At 35.3% G+C, this 15,627-nt stretch overlaps 1 protein-coding gene and 1 non-coding gene across 2 annotated transcripts; one reads left to right on the forward strand and one right to left on the reverse strand.

The window, feature by feature from the left end:
* Positions 1 to 5,102: 5,102 nt before the first annotated feature.
* LOC111794173 lies at positions 5,103 to 5,238 on the reverse strand. Its single transcript, XR_002815064.1, has one exon. It is a non-coding gene; the product is annotated as a small nucleolar RNA Z247 (small nucleolar RNA).
* A 3,758-nt stretch (positions 5,239 to 8,996) lies between these two features.
* LOC111792747 (sodium/hydrogen exchanger 2-like) lies at positions 8,997 to 15,203 on the forward strand. Its single transcript, XM_023674323.1, has 15 exons — positions 8,997 to 9,401; positions 9,707 to 10,047; positions 10,255 to 10,373; positions 11,595 to 11,692; positions 12,231 to 12,290; positions 12,379 to 12,425; positions 12,514 to 12,708; positions 12,809 to 12,855; positions 13,232 to 13,298; positions 13,393 to 13,493; positions 13,593 to 13,694; positions 13,786 to 13,924; positions 14,021 to 14,083; positions 14,327 to 14,410; positions 14,570 to 15,203. The coding sequence occupies exons 2-15, from the start codon at positions 9,874 to 9,876 to the stop codon at positions 14,891 to 14,893; spliced, it is 1,620 nt and encodes a 539-aa protein (XP_023530091.1). The 5' UTR covers positions 8,997 to 9,401; positions 9,707 to 9,873; the 3' UTR covers positions 14,894 to 15,203.
* The last annotated feature ends 424 nt before the right edge of the window (positions 15,204 to 15,627 follow it).

Here is a 15,627-nt window from a genome sequence, read left to right on the forward strand (position 1 = left end):
TTTGTTTGTATTAATTTTTCTTCCACGTTGATGTCATTATTATTATTATTTTTTTTTTTGTTATTCTTTAACTCAAAATTTTCATAACTTGCTGCTGTTATGTAGATTTGAGAGTTTGATGTTATTGTCGAGCTTCTCATATTAGATCGGTGTGGCGAAGTCTTGATATAGCATAGTAATGGTGTCTCATATCTTGCTATCTTTCAAATAATATTACGGTAACTTTTGTCTTAAATTTATTTAATTTTTTTCTTTGGTTAATTGATTTTTAGTTTGGATGGAGATATCCAGTGAACCGCGTGTAGGAATTCCAATATATTGTCCTCTTTTTCAAAATGTTAGCTCTTACAACTTCTTCTCACGATATTGAGAGTGCTCGTGGTTTACAAGAATATCTCATTATAATTTAGCTTTTTCTTTCTTCAATGATTGTTTATCATCTTGTTAAATATCATAGCAAAGTAGACAACAAAGTAATTATAAAGTTATGAATACAATATTATAGAGTAAAAAAAATGTTATGATAAGTTAAATATTAAACATATTATAGCAATGTTTTTATTCTATTATAACTATAATAAAACGTTATAAAAAGTATTAGACTTTTAATAATATGGGCTGTCACGATGTACGAAAAATGCTATAAAAATGCTATCGTATCAATTATTTCTTGTAGTGGTTGTGTCAGGTTAGTGTTAAGAATGAGAAACATAAGTGGGATCGAAAGTTCGATTTTCATTAATGTTCATCTAATACAAGCCTACCAACTAAATTCTAAAAATGAGAGTATTTTATCAACCAATTCTTTAAAAAAAATCTTAATTGACAACTATACAAAATATATTCTACTCATAATAGAGCATCTGCAATTGACTCGAATGATCGGGAATGATTTGCCAAGATTGGTAATTTGTTCCATTTAATTTGGTTTATAGAATATCAAAGTCATTGATGCCAAAGAGTGAATATAATGTCAGTTAACCACTTGAGAGGTTTATACGCGAGTCACAACTTGGATTTGGCTGATTCCCTTAACCACTTGAGAGGTTTATGTCACTTTGTTCATGCAAATGTCACTTAACCATTTGAATGCGCGGGTCACTTTGTTCATGAAGAAGTTTTAGAGGAACCCTCTAGAGAGGTTTATGCGCATGGGCTACTCTAAGTATAAGTTATTGATTCCTTAAGTTTCGAGGATAACCTAAATAAGGATATTTTATCACTTTGCTATGTCGCCTTTGCGAAGATCTTGTTTACGTAGTTGGAAGGAAAAATAGGTTGACAGGATCTTATAATGAGGGGCATGTGTCAAAGATCGTTGTTAGTGACAATGGAGAGAGATCTTTTAACTTGAGAGTATCAAGTTTATGCAAAACTGTGCCTCACACTATTGAGGACATATTCTATTTATATTGGCAAAAGATTAACTAATAGATCCGATTTCATAGGAAACTAACGAAGTAAGCCTATCTTTATGGCATGACTAACTTCAAGCTATTCTAATGGATTGACCAATTCTAACAGTCCCCTTCAATCCCAACAAGTCTTGTACATGTTGAGATTGTTACAATGTGTAGTAAAAGGAGTTTTAGACAGTGGTTTTGTCAGGATATCAGCTACTTGATCACTTGATGAAATGAACCGAACTTCCATTGCTTTACGTGCTACTTGTTCTCGAACAAAATGAAAATCAACTTCAATATGTTTCGTTCTAGCATGAAATACTGGATTTGAAGTTAAATATGTAGCTCCGAGGTTGTCACACCAGAGGCGAGGAGCCTTTGATTGATACACGCCCAGTTCCTTCAGTAATGACTTGATCCAAATCATTTCTGCAGTAAGATTCGCAATGGCCTTGTATTCTGCTTCGGTGCTTGATCTTGACACTGTAGCCTGTTTTCTGGAACTCCATGAGATTAGATTTGCTCCAAGAAATACAGCAAAGCCGCTAGTTGAACGTCGATCATCGGGACAACCAGCCCAATCAGCATCAGAAAACCCCGACAACATCATGGTTGATTTCTGAATTTTCACTCCTAATGCTAGTGTGCCTTTAACATAACGAAGAATTCTCTTCACAGCACCCCAATGAGCATCAGTAGGTGTATGAAGATATTGACACACTTTATTGACAGCAAATGCCAAATCAGGCCTAGTCATTGTCAAATATTGTAGTGCTCCCACTGTACTTCTGTATTTGAATTGTTCTTCAGCTGATAAGGGTATTCCTTGTTCTCTGAATAATTTTTCAGCAGAACCCATTGGTGTAGACATAGGTTTGCATTTTTCCATGTTTACTCTTTTCAACAAATCTAAGGCATATCGTCTCTGTGACAGTATGATACCATCTCGTGTTTTCTTGACTTCAATACCCAGAAAATACTCAAGACCACCCAAATCTTTTACTGCAAAATCTATTTTCAATTTCTGAATCAACCTTTCGGTTGCTTGATCAGAGGAGCTCACAATAATTATATCATCAACATAGATGAGCATATAGATAGTTATCTCTCTGTTTTTGAGAATAAAAAGAGATGAATCAGCTACTGAAGCCTTGAAGCCTAACTCAATAAGTTTTCCAGTCAACCTTGAATGCCAAGCTTTTGGGGCTTGTTTCAGGCCATAAAGGGCTTTCTTGAGCTTGCATATGTAATTCTTTGGTTTGGCTGAGTCTTGAAATCCTGGTGGTTGTCGCATGTACACTTCCTCTTTCAGAATTCCATGCAAAAATGCATTTTGGATATCAACTTGTCTCATATTCCAGCCCTTGGTTACTGCTAGCGAAAGAATGACCCTGATTGTTGACGGTTTGATCACAGGGCTAAAAGTATCAGTGTAATCAACACCAAATCTTTGCTTGAATCCTTTGGCAACTAATCTTGCTTTTAATCTTTCAACTGACCCATCTGCTTTTCTTTTCACTTTATACACCCATTTACTATCAATGAGATTTATTCCAGGTTTGGGTGGAACTAGATCCCAAGTGGCATTTCGTTTTAGCGCTGAGAGCTCATCATTCATTGCTCCTCTCCATCTTGGATGTTGCATGGCTTCCTGCAGGTTTCGAGGTTCAGTAGCAGTCTCTATGATCGGAGTTGTGATAGTTACAGCGCTTGCGAATTTTCTTGAGGTTTCTGAATATCTGATAGTTCCATCAGTGAATTGTTTAGCTTGTACAATGTTATTTCTCAACCTTGTTCGCATTGGATGTTGACTAGCTGCTTCAGTTGGTTGATCAGACACATGTTCATGAGTTTGGTTTTGAGCATTGATCGAACTGCTCTCAGCTTCATATTCTGCAATTTCCTCTGAACTTCTTGTATTATCTGCAGAAGATAAGCTGACACCAGACAAGTTGTCACTAGCAATATTATCAGTTTGACCATCATTCATATGGGAATTACTAACAACTGGTTCAATATCTGTAAGAGCATTTTCAGTGTAAAAACTAGCAAGTTTGGCTAAGGCTGGAAGTAGAACAGGATGATGTGGATTTGTGGTTTTGTTTGGTGGCTTAGATTCTTCAAAAGGAAAAATATTTTCATCGAAAACCACGTCTCTAGAGATGTAAATACGTCCTGTACTTCTATTTAAGCATTTATATCCCTTATGAGAAGAACTATAACCCAAGAATATACATCTAGTAGTTCTGAAACTCAGTTTCTTGTTGTTGTAAGGCCTTAAATTAGGCCAGCAAGCACAGCCAAACACCCTAAGCATGGAGTAGTCTGGACTTTTACCAAACAATTTATGAAGTGGTGTGTCTTGTTGTATGGTTCGGCTGGGCATTCTATTTATAAGAAAGCAAGCTGTGTTGAAAGCTTCATCCCAGTAGGATAGAGGCATGTTGGCTTGAGCGAGTAAAGCAAGGCCAGTTTCTACAATGTGTCTGTGTTTTCTTTCGACTAACCCATTCTGCTGGTGTGTGTGAGGACAGGAGATATGATGTTCAATGCCTGTGGATTTGAAATAATTGTGTAACCGATGGTATTCACCCCCCCAATCTGATTGGACGGAGCGAATTTTGGTATTTAGCATAGTTTCAACATGTTTTTGAAATTGAAGGAACACAGACTCAACATCAGATTTGCATCTCAGAAAGTAAATCCAAACATAACGACTAAAATCATCAACAAAGGAAACATAATATTTGGAATTATTTACTGACGCAATGGATGGACCCCATACATCAGTGTGAATTAATTGAAGGGGTGCTGTAGATACATGCTGAGAAGAACCAAATGGCAATTGATGTGCTTTCCCTAATTGACAAGCATTACAAATTGAGGAAGAGGGAATATTAGTATCTATAGCTAAATTATTATCTTGTAGAATTCTAATGGTAATTGGAGATGCAGGGTGCCCTAGCCTTCTGTGCCATTGTTCTTTCGAAAGTTTGGCTGTCAGCAAGGCTTGACTGAAATTATGCGGTAGAACGTATAGGCCATTCTTACATCTACCGTGGAGCAGGAGTTTCTTCGTGACTCGGTCCTTAACCAAAAAATAGTTTGGGTGAAATTCTACAACAGCATTATTATCAGATGCTAGTCTTTGTACTGAAATTAGGTGCTTATTGATTTTAGGAACATATAGGATATGTTTCAGAACAAGAGATGAACCAGAAATTAATGAATTCCCAATATGAGAGATAGACAAACCTGCGCCATTTGCAACCTGAATTTGGTCGGTGCCAGTGTAGCGTTCTCTGGTGGTAAGCCTCTCTAGGTCATTGGTGATATGATCTGTGGCTCCAGTGTCAACATACCAGTTTGTGTCACTAGTGTATCCACTTGTTGCCAAAGCTGCTTGTTTGAGATTATTTTCGGCTTGATATGCCTGATCAAATCTGTGCCAGCATTGCAAAGCATCGTGATTGGGCTTACCACAAATCTGACAGACAATGCCTGAGCTGCTTTGTGTCTTTGATGGTTGACGTCCAGGATTGTTCACAGTACGCCTTGATTGTCCATGACCACTATTTAACTGACGACTACGACCGCGACTACCTCGACCTCCATTGGCACCTCCACGAATGGATATCCTATTGACATTGTTAGCAGATGAAAGTTGCTCAAATGTACCCTTACGCAAGTGCCGCATCTCATAGCTCAGCATGTGAGCATACACGTCGCTGACAGTGTATACATCTGTTCTGGTTGTAATGCTTGTGACTAGAGGATCATAATCTGGACCAAGTCCTTGCAGCATGTAGGCGATGAGTTCTTCATCCTCTATTCGCTTGCCAATGGCAGCAAGTGTATCACCAAGATGTTTTACTTTACGAAAGTAGTCAGCAATTGTCATGTCCTTTTTCTGGATAGTAGAGAGTTCCATACGGATCTGCATTGCTCTTGCTCGAGATGTGGAAGCAAATTGTCGCTCCAGCGTAATCCAGGCTTCTCGTGCAGTGGTGATTCCAACCATCGTGCTGAGAACCTCCTCAGTGACTGATGAGTTGATGAGGCTGAGTACCAGCTGGTCCTGGGGGTACCAGACTGTGAACTCAGGGTTGATGATAATTTTGCGATTCCCTGTTTCTTCACTTGGTTCAACGGCGATCGTCTGGCTTGGTGCAGGCATGGATCCATCCACAAAACCAACAAGGTTTTGGCTACGCAAGTAGGGAAGGATTTGGGTAGACCACAGTAGATAATTTTCTTGTGTAAGCTTAACACTAATCACCTGACTGATCGACGGAGAAGACATTGTGTTGTTTGGGATTGACATGTCTAACAGCAGAGGCTATGGATCTCGTGGATCTTATTTCGGCTCTGATACCATATCAAGTTTATGCAAAACTGTGCCTCACACTATTGAGGACATATTCTATTTATATTGGCAAAAGATTAACTAATAGATCCGATTTCATAGGAAACTAACGAAGTAAGCCTATCTTTATGGCATGACTAACTTCAAGCTATTCTAATGGATTGACCAATTCTAACAGAGAGCTCATCATCTAATCATTCCATCGCTAAATCCTGGTGATGCACTCCTGGCCTTAACTGGTCTACCTCCGGCGCTGTTACTTTGAAGAAATTAGAGTGCTCAAAGCAAGCCTAGCTCTGTATACATTAGCATGAGATAACATCATAGGATTTTGATCCTATTTTGTTGGCCTTCGAGATTGAGTAATGATTAACAGAGATAGTCGGGGGCATTCGTATTTCATAGATGTGAAAAAAAAAAAAAATTACGAAAATCTTGAACATGTCACCTTTGAGATTTGATGAGAAATTTGAAGATGACGTAGTCTTAATATTGGACGATCACCTTTGAGATTTGATGAGAAATTGAGATTTGATGAGAAATTTGAAGATGACGTAGTCTTAATATTCGACGATCGAGAACAATTTGTCAACTGCAGTTCTTGATCTAGGAGAATGATTGAGAATATTTGTAGTCAATTCAAGATCCAAATTGAGATTAAGAGTGTACTTGGTGACCAATCTGGATATCTGGCCACAAACATCTTGATAATGAATATGATCTTGATTTTATTGAGAGAAAAATATTAAGAATGCTTTCTATTCTTCAATCTCAATCGAGTAATAATATTGATTCAGGCTCAGTAGTGAAGGGTTGTTCAATCAGTCTTTCAAAGACAGTAAACTCTCTGGCAGGCTAGCTTGCTTTAGTCTTTCTTTACTTACTGTGGTTGAGTAGTAGTTAAGTTCGGAAAGAAACACCTATTACATTTACGACCGTTGCTATAAAGACCAAAATTAAAACTTTTGAGATGTGGGCTTATTGTGGTTGAGTAGTAGTTAAGTTCGGAAAGAAACACCTATTACATTTACGACAGTTGCTATAAAGACCAAAATTAAAACTTTTGAGATGTGGGCTTAAAATGATATATCTCGTGAAAGGTGATCCCAATTCAATGGGATAGAAAGTCCGACATAAGTGAGATCGAAAGTCCAATTTTCATTATGTTCACAACCTTTAAATAGGATACAAGCTACTACCAGCTAAATCTTATAAATGAGAGAAAATATTCTACTAACAAACCTCTGAAAATGACGGAAATGACATATTTTGGATTGTAAATTTTTTAACCTAGATGAACGTAAGAAGACCAATGCATGCATATTACTTAGATTAATATTTGAACAAAATTTAGGGTCGTCACAATCATGTTTTAAAGATGAAAAACTATTGAGATCTCATGCATTATGTCTATACATATACATTGGGCTACTTCCCCTTTTATGATGATTAGTACGGACGAATATATTACGATGATGATCATCATCATGCCTTACATGACACTTAGGGGTCTAATAACCTCTAAATGTCACTACAAACAGCTAGCTCGACTATAATGGGTTTAGGGGGTGCGAACCGCCTAAGGATCATGCTCGCACCAGTGGGTCGTGTGTAGGAAAGTACTACACATCCAATTTTATCCAGTCTAGAGGCCAACTTATGACGATTTTTAACGATAGGTCCCTAGATCATGATTGATGTGTTTGCATTCTCCGACTCCAATAATGGGGTTATTTATTGAGTATTTCTTAAAATACTCAACCCGTGCTACTTCTATTTTAGGTAAGGGAAAGGTGTCCATGTACAACTGACGACACATCGCAAGTAACATAAGATAGTTGCATTTTATTTTCTTAGACTTAGGTTAGTATAAAGTGTTTTACCTTTAATGTTTTATTTTAGTTATTATTGTCTTTATCTTGTTTTAAATATAATTTCGAACACGTAAGTTCATATCAGTATTTTAAGTTGAAGTTTATATTTTATGATAAAATTTAAATGTTTAATTATACATAAGAAAATAAATTATGATGACGGTAGCGACTTTAGATTATTATAAATCTAGAGTCATAACAAATCAGTTACATATGTACGTCTAAAAATGATCATATGTTTTTTAAACTTAGTTTTTGAAAACTAAGCTTATAAAAACCACTTTTGTTTGTTTTTCTTATACTTTTACGTCTAAATTTCTAATTTTTAAATATAGAAAATAAAAAAATAAAATAATTATTAAATTAGATTTAAATGGAAATTATAGATTAATATGTCTATCTATTTTATTAAATTAAAACTTAGTTAATTTTGATATTAATCATTATTTTATTAGTAATCTTTAAGTTACTTCGAAGCTACAAAGGCATTCAAAGGCGTTCAAACCTTATAAATTGATGAAAAAGAAACTATTTTGCCTAAATAAATATTAATATATAAAATAAAAAAAATAAAAAAATACATTGACTAAATTATATAACTAAGAAAATTTTTGATTTTTGATTTATTATTATTATTTTTTTGTAATTTTGATTTTGATTTTTAAAATATAACTAAAAGGAAAATGTTTGGGTAAGAATTAATGATGAAATGGAATGTTAAAAAATATGAAATGATTATTGGAGAACCTAAATTATTTGTATTTAATAAATATGTAATAGGTTTTAATTGGTGTTACACGTGGATGAATTATAAACTTACACGTTTAAGATTAATAAAATCAGTTCCGTGATTGGCCGTCAAAATCAACCAAGTTTGATTGATCATTCATGTAATTCCCATGGTTTTAAGAGTACTTTCTGCCACGTGGACTCTTTTTTCTTTTTATATATAAAAAAAATATATATATATATATATATATATACCTTAAGTTATGTGGGTTGTAATTGTTTAATGATTATTTGTTATATAGTTTGTATTATTAAAAAGAAGACAAAAAGGGTAAATAAATAAAGATATTATTTTATATAAAAGAAAAAAAAAAAAGGAAGTTTATGCGGTTGGGAAGGGGTTTTGGTACGATAGAACCGGGCCTACATTAGCATACTTGTGGAAGTGATAAAGAACGTACGATGCTGGTGGGGCCCTTACATGATCATAAAAATGAAATATTTTAAATTAGTTTTTGAGTCGTGTAATGTCTCCGGGTACAGAGGAGACGTGCTATACAAAAACTCTGTCTCTGTCTCTCGCTTTCTCTCTCCTCCACTCTGTTTCCCCGCCACACGACTCTCTCCCACTTTCTCTCTCTATCTAACAGTTGTTTTCTTTCTCCTCTTCTTCTCATTTTCTCTATTTTTTTCTGAATTTCCATACACTTCGCCTTTTTATTTCTCTCTCTCACCGGTTCATTTTGGCCACACATTTCACTCCTCTCTCCTTTTTCTTACTACTTTCGATTACTTTCTTTCATCGTTTCTAATTCTTCTCAATCATTTTCAAGCTCTCGGGCTCTTGATTCTCTTCGAGACCCTGCGTCTTGATTGAATACAGGACCCGGAAGCTTTTTTCATTGCTCCGAATACGCACTTCAGATTCGTCTCGTCATTCTCTCTCTTTAATTTCGCTCGAATCGACGAAGATTGGGGAGATTTGGTTTCTGAATGTTGCGTTCGTACATATCGATTTGAGCTGCGTAGGTGAGTATTCGATGCTGTGCGTTTTTTTTTTTTTTTTTTTTTTTTTTTCCGCTATTCATGTCATGCGTGAGAGTTATGGTGTGTTTTTTATTCGATTTCATGTTGCTGAGACAACAGAGCAGGGGAAAATTGACTTCAATAATATGCAGTGGCAAGGAAATTTGNTTTTTTTTCTAAATTATTATGGTATCGAGTGCGGATTCGTTTCCAATTTTCTAGGCTTAGTATTCAATAAATGTCTCCTTAGGATTAAATTTCTTTTTGATCCAATCTAAACTGTTCTTTTAAATGCTGTTATCATGTAGGGAGTTCTTTGTTAATGAGAATGAATAGTTGTTGAGATACAAAGTTCGGAGGCCTAGATTCTGCTATAAAGGAAGTGGAGATATTTTGAATTTGGAACCTATTTTTCTTTTTTTCAAAAGAATTGTTCTCTGGACAAACCGATTCTTCCATCGAAGAGGCTGATAAAATGACACCCGTTTGGAGCTATGTTATGTCCAAGTGGCAAACGTTGTCCACTTCTGATCACGCCTCTGTGGTTTCCATTAACTTATTTGTAGCTCTTCTCTGTGCTTGTATTGTGATTGGTCATCTTCTTGAGGAGACCCGGTGGATGAATGAGTCGATCACTGCCCTCTTCATTGTGAGTTTGTTATTCTCATCCTTTGTTTTTTTAAAACATAAAAAATTTAGACGAGAAAAAGAAAAAAAATAGAAGACTAGCTTCGATATCATACTAGGGGTTCATATGACCCAATTTTTTTTGTTTACAATCCAACCCGTGTACACCCTTATATCATACATGTTGATTGTGTAAAGGTAAATTACTGTTTTTACCCTCTTGTTTCAGGGTATGTTTACCGGAGTCATCATTTTACTGGTCAGTGGTGGGAAAAGTTCGCATTTATTGCTCTTCAGCGAAGACATATTCTTCATTTATCTTCTGCCACCTATCATATTCAATGCTGGGTAAAGTTTCTGGAACAATTTTATATTAGTGCTTATTTCGTATGTAATGGGTGACTTGTTTTTCTGTATGCATAATTGTTGATGACTACATTTGTTCTGCATACGTAGCTGTGAGCGGGTTTACTTAGAAAGGATTCAGTTTGTAATTAAACTAGTTGCCATTTGTGCTGTGCATGGTAACCAAAAATTTTGATCTGATGTGTTTAGGCAAACATATTCCATTGGGTTGGTTTATATTTTTGCCAATTTATTATTTTTCTGTATGTGTTTAGCCTGATAAAGTTGTAGTTGAACGTAGTGAAATAACACTATCATTTGTATCTCCTTAGGCTTTTGTCTTCTAACTTCAAACATCATATGAGCATTAGCAAACTGTTTATGGGTGTTGATAGTTACTGGAACTGAAATTCTGCATTTTGTTCAAAATAATTCCTTCTGAATGCTTTTGTAGGGCCTGATTGAGTTATTATCTCGTATTCTAACTGCTTGAGAATTAACCGGATTGAGTACTTCTATGATGTGCTTGTACTATTCTAGTATCTGGTTTAATAGGTTTCTCATTTTTTTGGACAGCTAAATTTTGTTGACCAAATGTATATACATACATACATGTGTGTGTGTAGATATTTTGTATATCAGTTGGTTATTTCATTTCAAGAAGGGGAGTTTATACTATTTATTGGCTTTAGTACTGGCGACTTTAGATCAGAGAAAATATAACTATAATATCGATTACTGTATATTTATAATGTATCCATGAGTGCTGTTTACACACGAGGAAAATTTTTGGAGTTTCTTCCTTTTCATCTTTGAAGAAGTCTTTTCCCCTGTAAACAACAATTTTACGTGCTTTAGATTTGTGGTAAATCACAATAAACCTCGGTGAAATTTGGCTACTTTTTCTTAACAAAATGATTACCCTTATCCTTTCCATTTTGTATTCTCTTGCTTGAATTTTTTTCTAACACAAGTGTTCTACTATTCTTCATCCGGGCAGAGGAACTATAAAGAAATAGGAAAAAACAATTAGATGTATCGAGTGCAAAAATTCTCCTATTCTTCCACCTGTCTTTGTTGTGATTTTAATGGTTCTTTCTAATAGTCCCCTTTGCAATAATTCTCATTTGGTGGCAATGTTATAACGGGGCAACTTTTAGTGCATAATTTCATACTACCCAGTCCTAGTGTTCTGTCTTGGCTGATCTCTTTCATCTACATCAGGTTTCAGGTGAAAAAGAAGCAGTTCTTTGTTAACTTCATTACAATTATGCTGTTTGGTGCAATTGGTACATTAGTCTCTTGTTCAATCATCTCATTAGGTATATCTTCAAACAATTTTTTTGTTATTGACTATATATTCTTCCATATGATGAATGCCTTGTTTTGGTAATGACAATTGTAAAACAATCTTTCAAATCATTCTTCTCATATTATTTATTCATTGTCGATAATTTTCTGTACCTAGTGTTCAGTTATTTTTCGCTTGAGCTGATGCTCACTGCTACACTGAAACCCTATGATGCTCAATGGGCCCCTGAAACGCTACAAATTTCCCCTAATATTAAAGTTGAACAAAATAATCTGGAAACCTTTTTAGTATTTAGTTTTTATAAAATTTCTTATGGATATATCTTGACACTCCGTTTTAGCATCCAACCGATTTAGTGTTTTTTCTTTTTGGTCCTAATTACTTTCTGCAATGTTTTAAATCTTATGGTCAACTAAGTTCTACCTTTACTTTACTCTTTTTATTATTATTTTTTATTTATTTACCACTTAGTGTAGTTATCTTGTAGCTTTTGAGTTATCATTATCTGATCTTTCATTGTTGCTTGACAATTGTGGTGCCCGCTTCAGGAGCTTTTCAGATCTTTCAGAGAATGGATGTTGGAACACTGGATATTGCCGATATTTTAGGTACATCCTTATTTTTTACCTGTCTCCTTTCTTGCATCCTTGTATTTTTTCTCGTTTAAGACTTTGATGTCTTAATATTCTATTCCAGCAATTGGAGCTATATTTGCAGCTACAGATTCTGTATGCACATTGCAGGTGCGAGATATAGCAATGATAAAGTTCATTTACTTTTATAGATAGTGGGCATCTAAAGAAACAAATCTTAATACATTTGATGGTGCAGATATTAAACCAGGATGAAACACCTCTACTTTACAGTCTAGTATTTGGGGAGGGTGTAGTGAATGATGCTACATCTGTGGTGCTTTTCAATGCAATTCAGAGCTTAGACCTCAGTAAAGTTGATGCAAGAGTTGCTTTGCATTTTATCGGGAGCTTCTTTTATTTGTTTTCAACGAGCACTCTACTCGGAGTGTTTGTGAGTCCTCTCCACATTCATCAATCTCTCTCTACTGCCCTGTGTGGATGCAACTGTTTATTGTAATATTACATTGAATCATATATATATTCCATTACAGGTTGGGCTGCTGAGTGCTTATACAATCAGAAAGTTATATTTTGGCAGGTATATCTTTGCAAACTAGAGTTTTTAAAAATTTTTATTCGTTTTGATACTTCTCTTCATGCATTAGTATGTGATATAGACAAGTAACTTGTGGTAGTGCAATACTTATTCATCGTACTATAATATTTCCCGGTAAAGTATCGTTTTGTTATCAATAGTTACAATAATACTGACGATTAATGATATTCGGAACTTATAACAGCAATATTGACACAATTAATAATATTTGTAACTTATGACAGAAATACTGACGATTAATGATGTTCCTACGAGTTTAAATCTTTTACAACGGTTGATTTTGTATGACATCTCTTCTTACGAGGAATTTGTTGGAGTGAAGTAACCTTTTATTATTTAATTTACTGATAAAATTCAGGCACTCGACAGATCGTGAGGTTGCTCTAATGATGCTCATGGCATACCTTTCATATATGCTGGCTGAAGTAAGTATTTTGTTTTACTATATTGAACTCTAATTGCTTATAGATACATTGCCAATGACGATCTTCGCTTTTACTTGGTGGATATTTTATGCAGTTATTAGATTTGAGTGGCATTCTCACAGTGTTCTTTTGTGGAATTGTAATGTCACACTATACATGGCATAATGTGACTGAGAGTTCAAGAGTTACCACTAAGTAGGCAATGCTGAACCTTTTGTAATTCTCTCAAATAATACATGTGGATGGAACTCTTCAGTCTCATTAACTCATGGGTTTTTTAATCTGCTATAACAGGCATGCTTTTGCTACCTTATCCTTCATTTCAGAGACGTTTATCTTCGTTTATGTTGGCATGGATGCCTTGGACATTGAGAAGTGGAGCTATGTTAGTGATAGGTATGGCATGTTAACTGAATATGTGGCATATTAAGGACTTGTTTAGAATGACTTTCAAAATCCTTAAAACTCTTTTCTTCGGTTATTGCAGTCCAGGGACATCTGTTGCTGTGAGTGCAATATTACTAGGCCTGGTTATGGTTGGAAGAGCTGCTTTTGTTTTTCCATTATCATTTTTATCCAACTTAGTTAAAAAATCGGCTTCCGAGAAAATTACCTTCAGGCAACAAGTATGCATTCTTTACAACTTGTTTTCACTACTTTAAACACTTCTCTCAAGTATTTATTACCCTATCTTTAAATTACTTCCAACTTTGCCTTTCTAGGTTATAATTTGGTGGGCTGGTCTCATGAGAGGGGCTGTCTCTATTGCTCTTGCTTATCATCAGGTAGTGTGTGGGAAATATTGATTTTTTTTTCTTTTCTTTTTGTGTATTTTGTTCGAAATTTACATTCTTGTACCATGATGCAGAAAAGCATTACGTTTAAGGGTGAGTTTTGAAAAAATACTTTTAGCCAATGAAAAACTCTCTTTAAAATTTGGTTCTGAAGCACTTAATTAGTGTTTATATAAACGAAGAGCTCCACTAAGCGTTTTATTGTCCATTATTAATAACTCTCTTACAATGCAGTTCACTAGAGCTGGCCACACTCAACTGCGGGGGAATGCAATTATGATAACTAGTACCGTAACTGTTGTCCTTTTTAGCACGATGGTATTATGCGACGCCTCTTCCTTTTCAATTTCTTTGATTAAATCTTGTAATTAATTTATTTTTCAAGGGCGTCTTCTTAATTTTGGTGTTTTTGATTCTTATTCTATGGCTGTGTTGATGTTTTTTTTTCATATATATGTATTCGATCGTTGTCAACAGGTGTTTGGGATATTGACCAAGCCTCTTATAAATTGTTTGGTACCTCACCCCAAAGACACCACCAGCTCCAGCATGCTATCGGAACCAGCGGCTCCAAAATCATTCTCGGTACCGCTACTCGGAAGTGCACAGGATTCGGAGGTGGATCTTGATAGTCCCAATATTCCTCGTCCAAGCAGTATCCGTGCACTCCTTGCGACTCCTACGCATACTGTTCATCGTTACTGGCGAAAATTTGATGATGCCTTCATGCGTCCAATGTTCGGGGGCCGGGGTTTTGTCCCCTTTGTTCCAGGATCGCCAACAGAAAGGGGTAGGCACTGAGAACAACCCCCCTGTAGCACTATGCAAATGTAAGATATGTGAATCAAGATGGATAAATTACTTCACCATGTCAAGTTTTGGAGCAGCAGACAAGGGTTGGTGGCGTATTCACGTGTTTGCCAGGAATGGCATGGCGCCGAGCAGGTTGGAATGTGTCGATACTCTCTTGCCTACTGTTTTTTGCCCTCTTGTTTTTGGTAGAAATCGTTATGGTTTGGGTTTTACTTTTGGTGGTGAGTTTTTGGTTTTTTTTTTTTTTTTTTTTAATGACAATAAAGTGCGAAGGGCAACATGGAAGTGGGTTATTTTTTTTTTTTTTTTTTTTGTAATTTCATTACTTCTTAGAAGAAAAAAAATGTGCTGTTCTCAATTATTTTTAGTGTTTATACGGTTACGTTGCAACTACAGGATTTCAATCTCGGTTATCACAAATTTCATATGATGCCTACAAAATTGGAGATATGATTAAAAGAAAACTTTAAGTAAACTATTCAATGGTAGAACTCTTTTTAAAACGGTTCAAATCATTATTTGGGATATTAAGGAAAAAAAAAAAAAAAAAACTTTCATAAGCCTAACATGGTCAAAATTAAAAATAAACACTTCCAAATAAATCTTAATGGTATAATAATACAAATACTCGGTTAAAATGGAAAACGCTATACTAAATGCTGTATTACTTTCACACAACTTGTGCACATGCACACTAACTCGTGACTAAAAAAGTAACTTAT

This window comes from Cucurbita pepo, chromosome LG04 (genome assembly GCF_002806865.2).
Source record: "Cucurbita pepo subsp. pepo cultivar mu-cu-16 chromosome LG04, ASM280686v2, whole genome shotgun sequence".
NCBI classification, from domain to species: domain Eukaryota; kingdom Viridiplantae; phylum Streptophyta; class Magnoliopsida; order Cucurbitales; family Cucurbitaceae; genus Cucurbita; species Cucurbita pepo.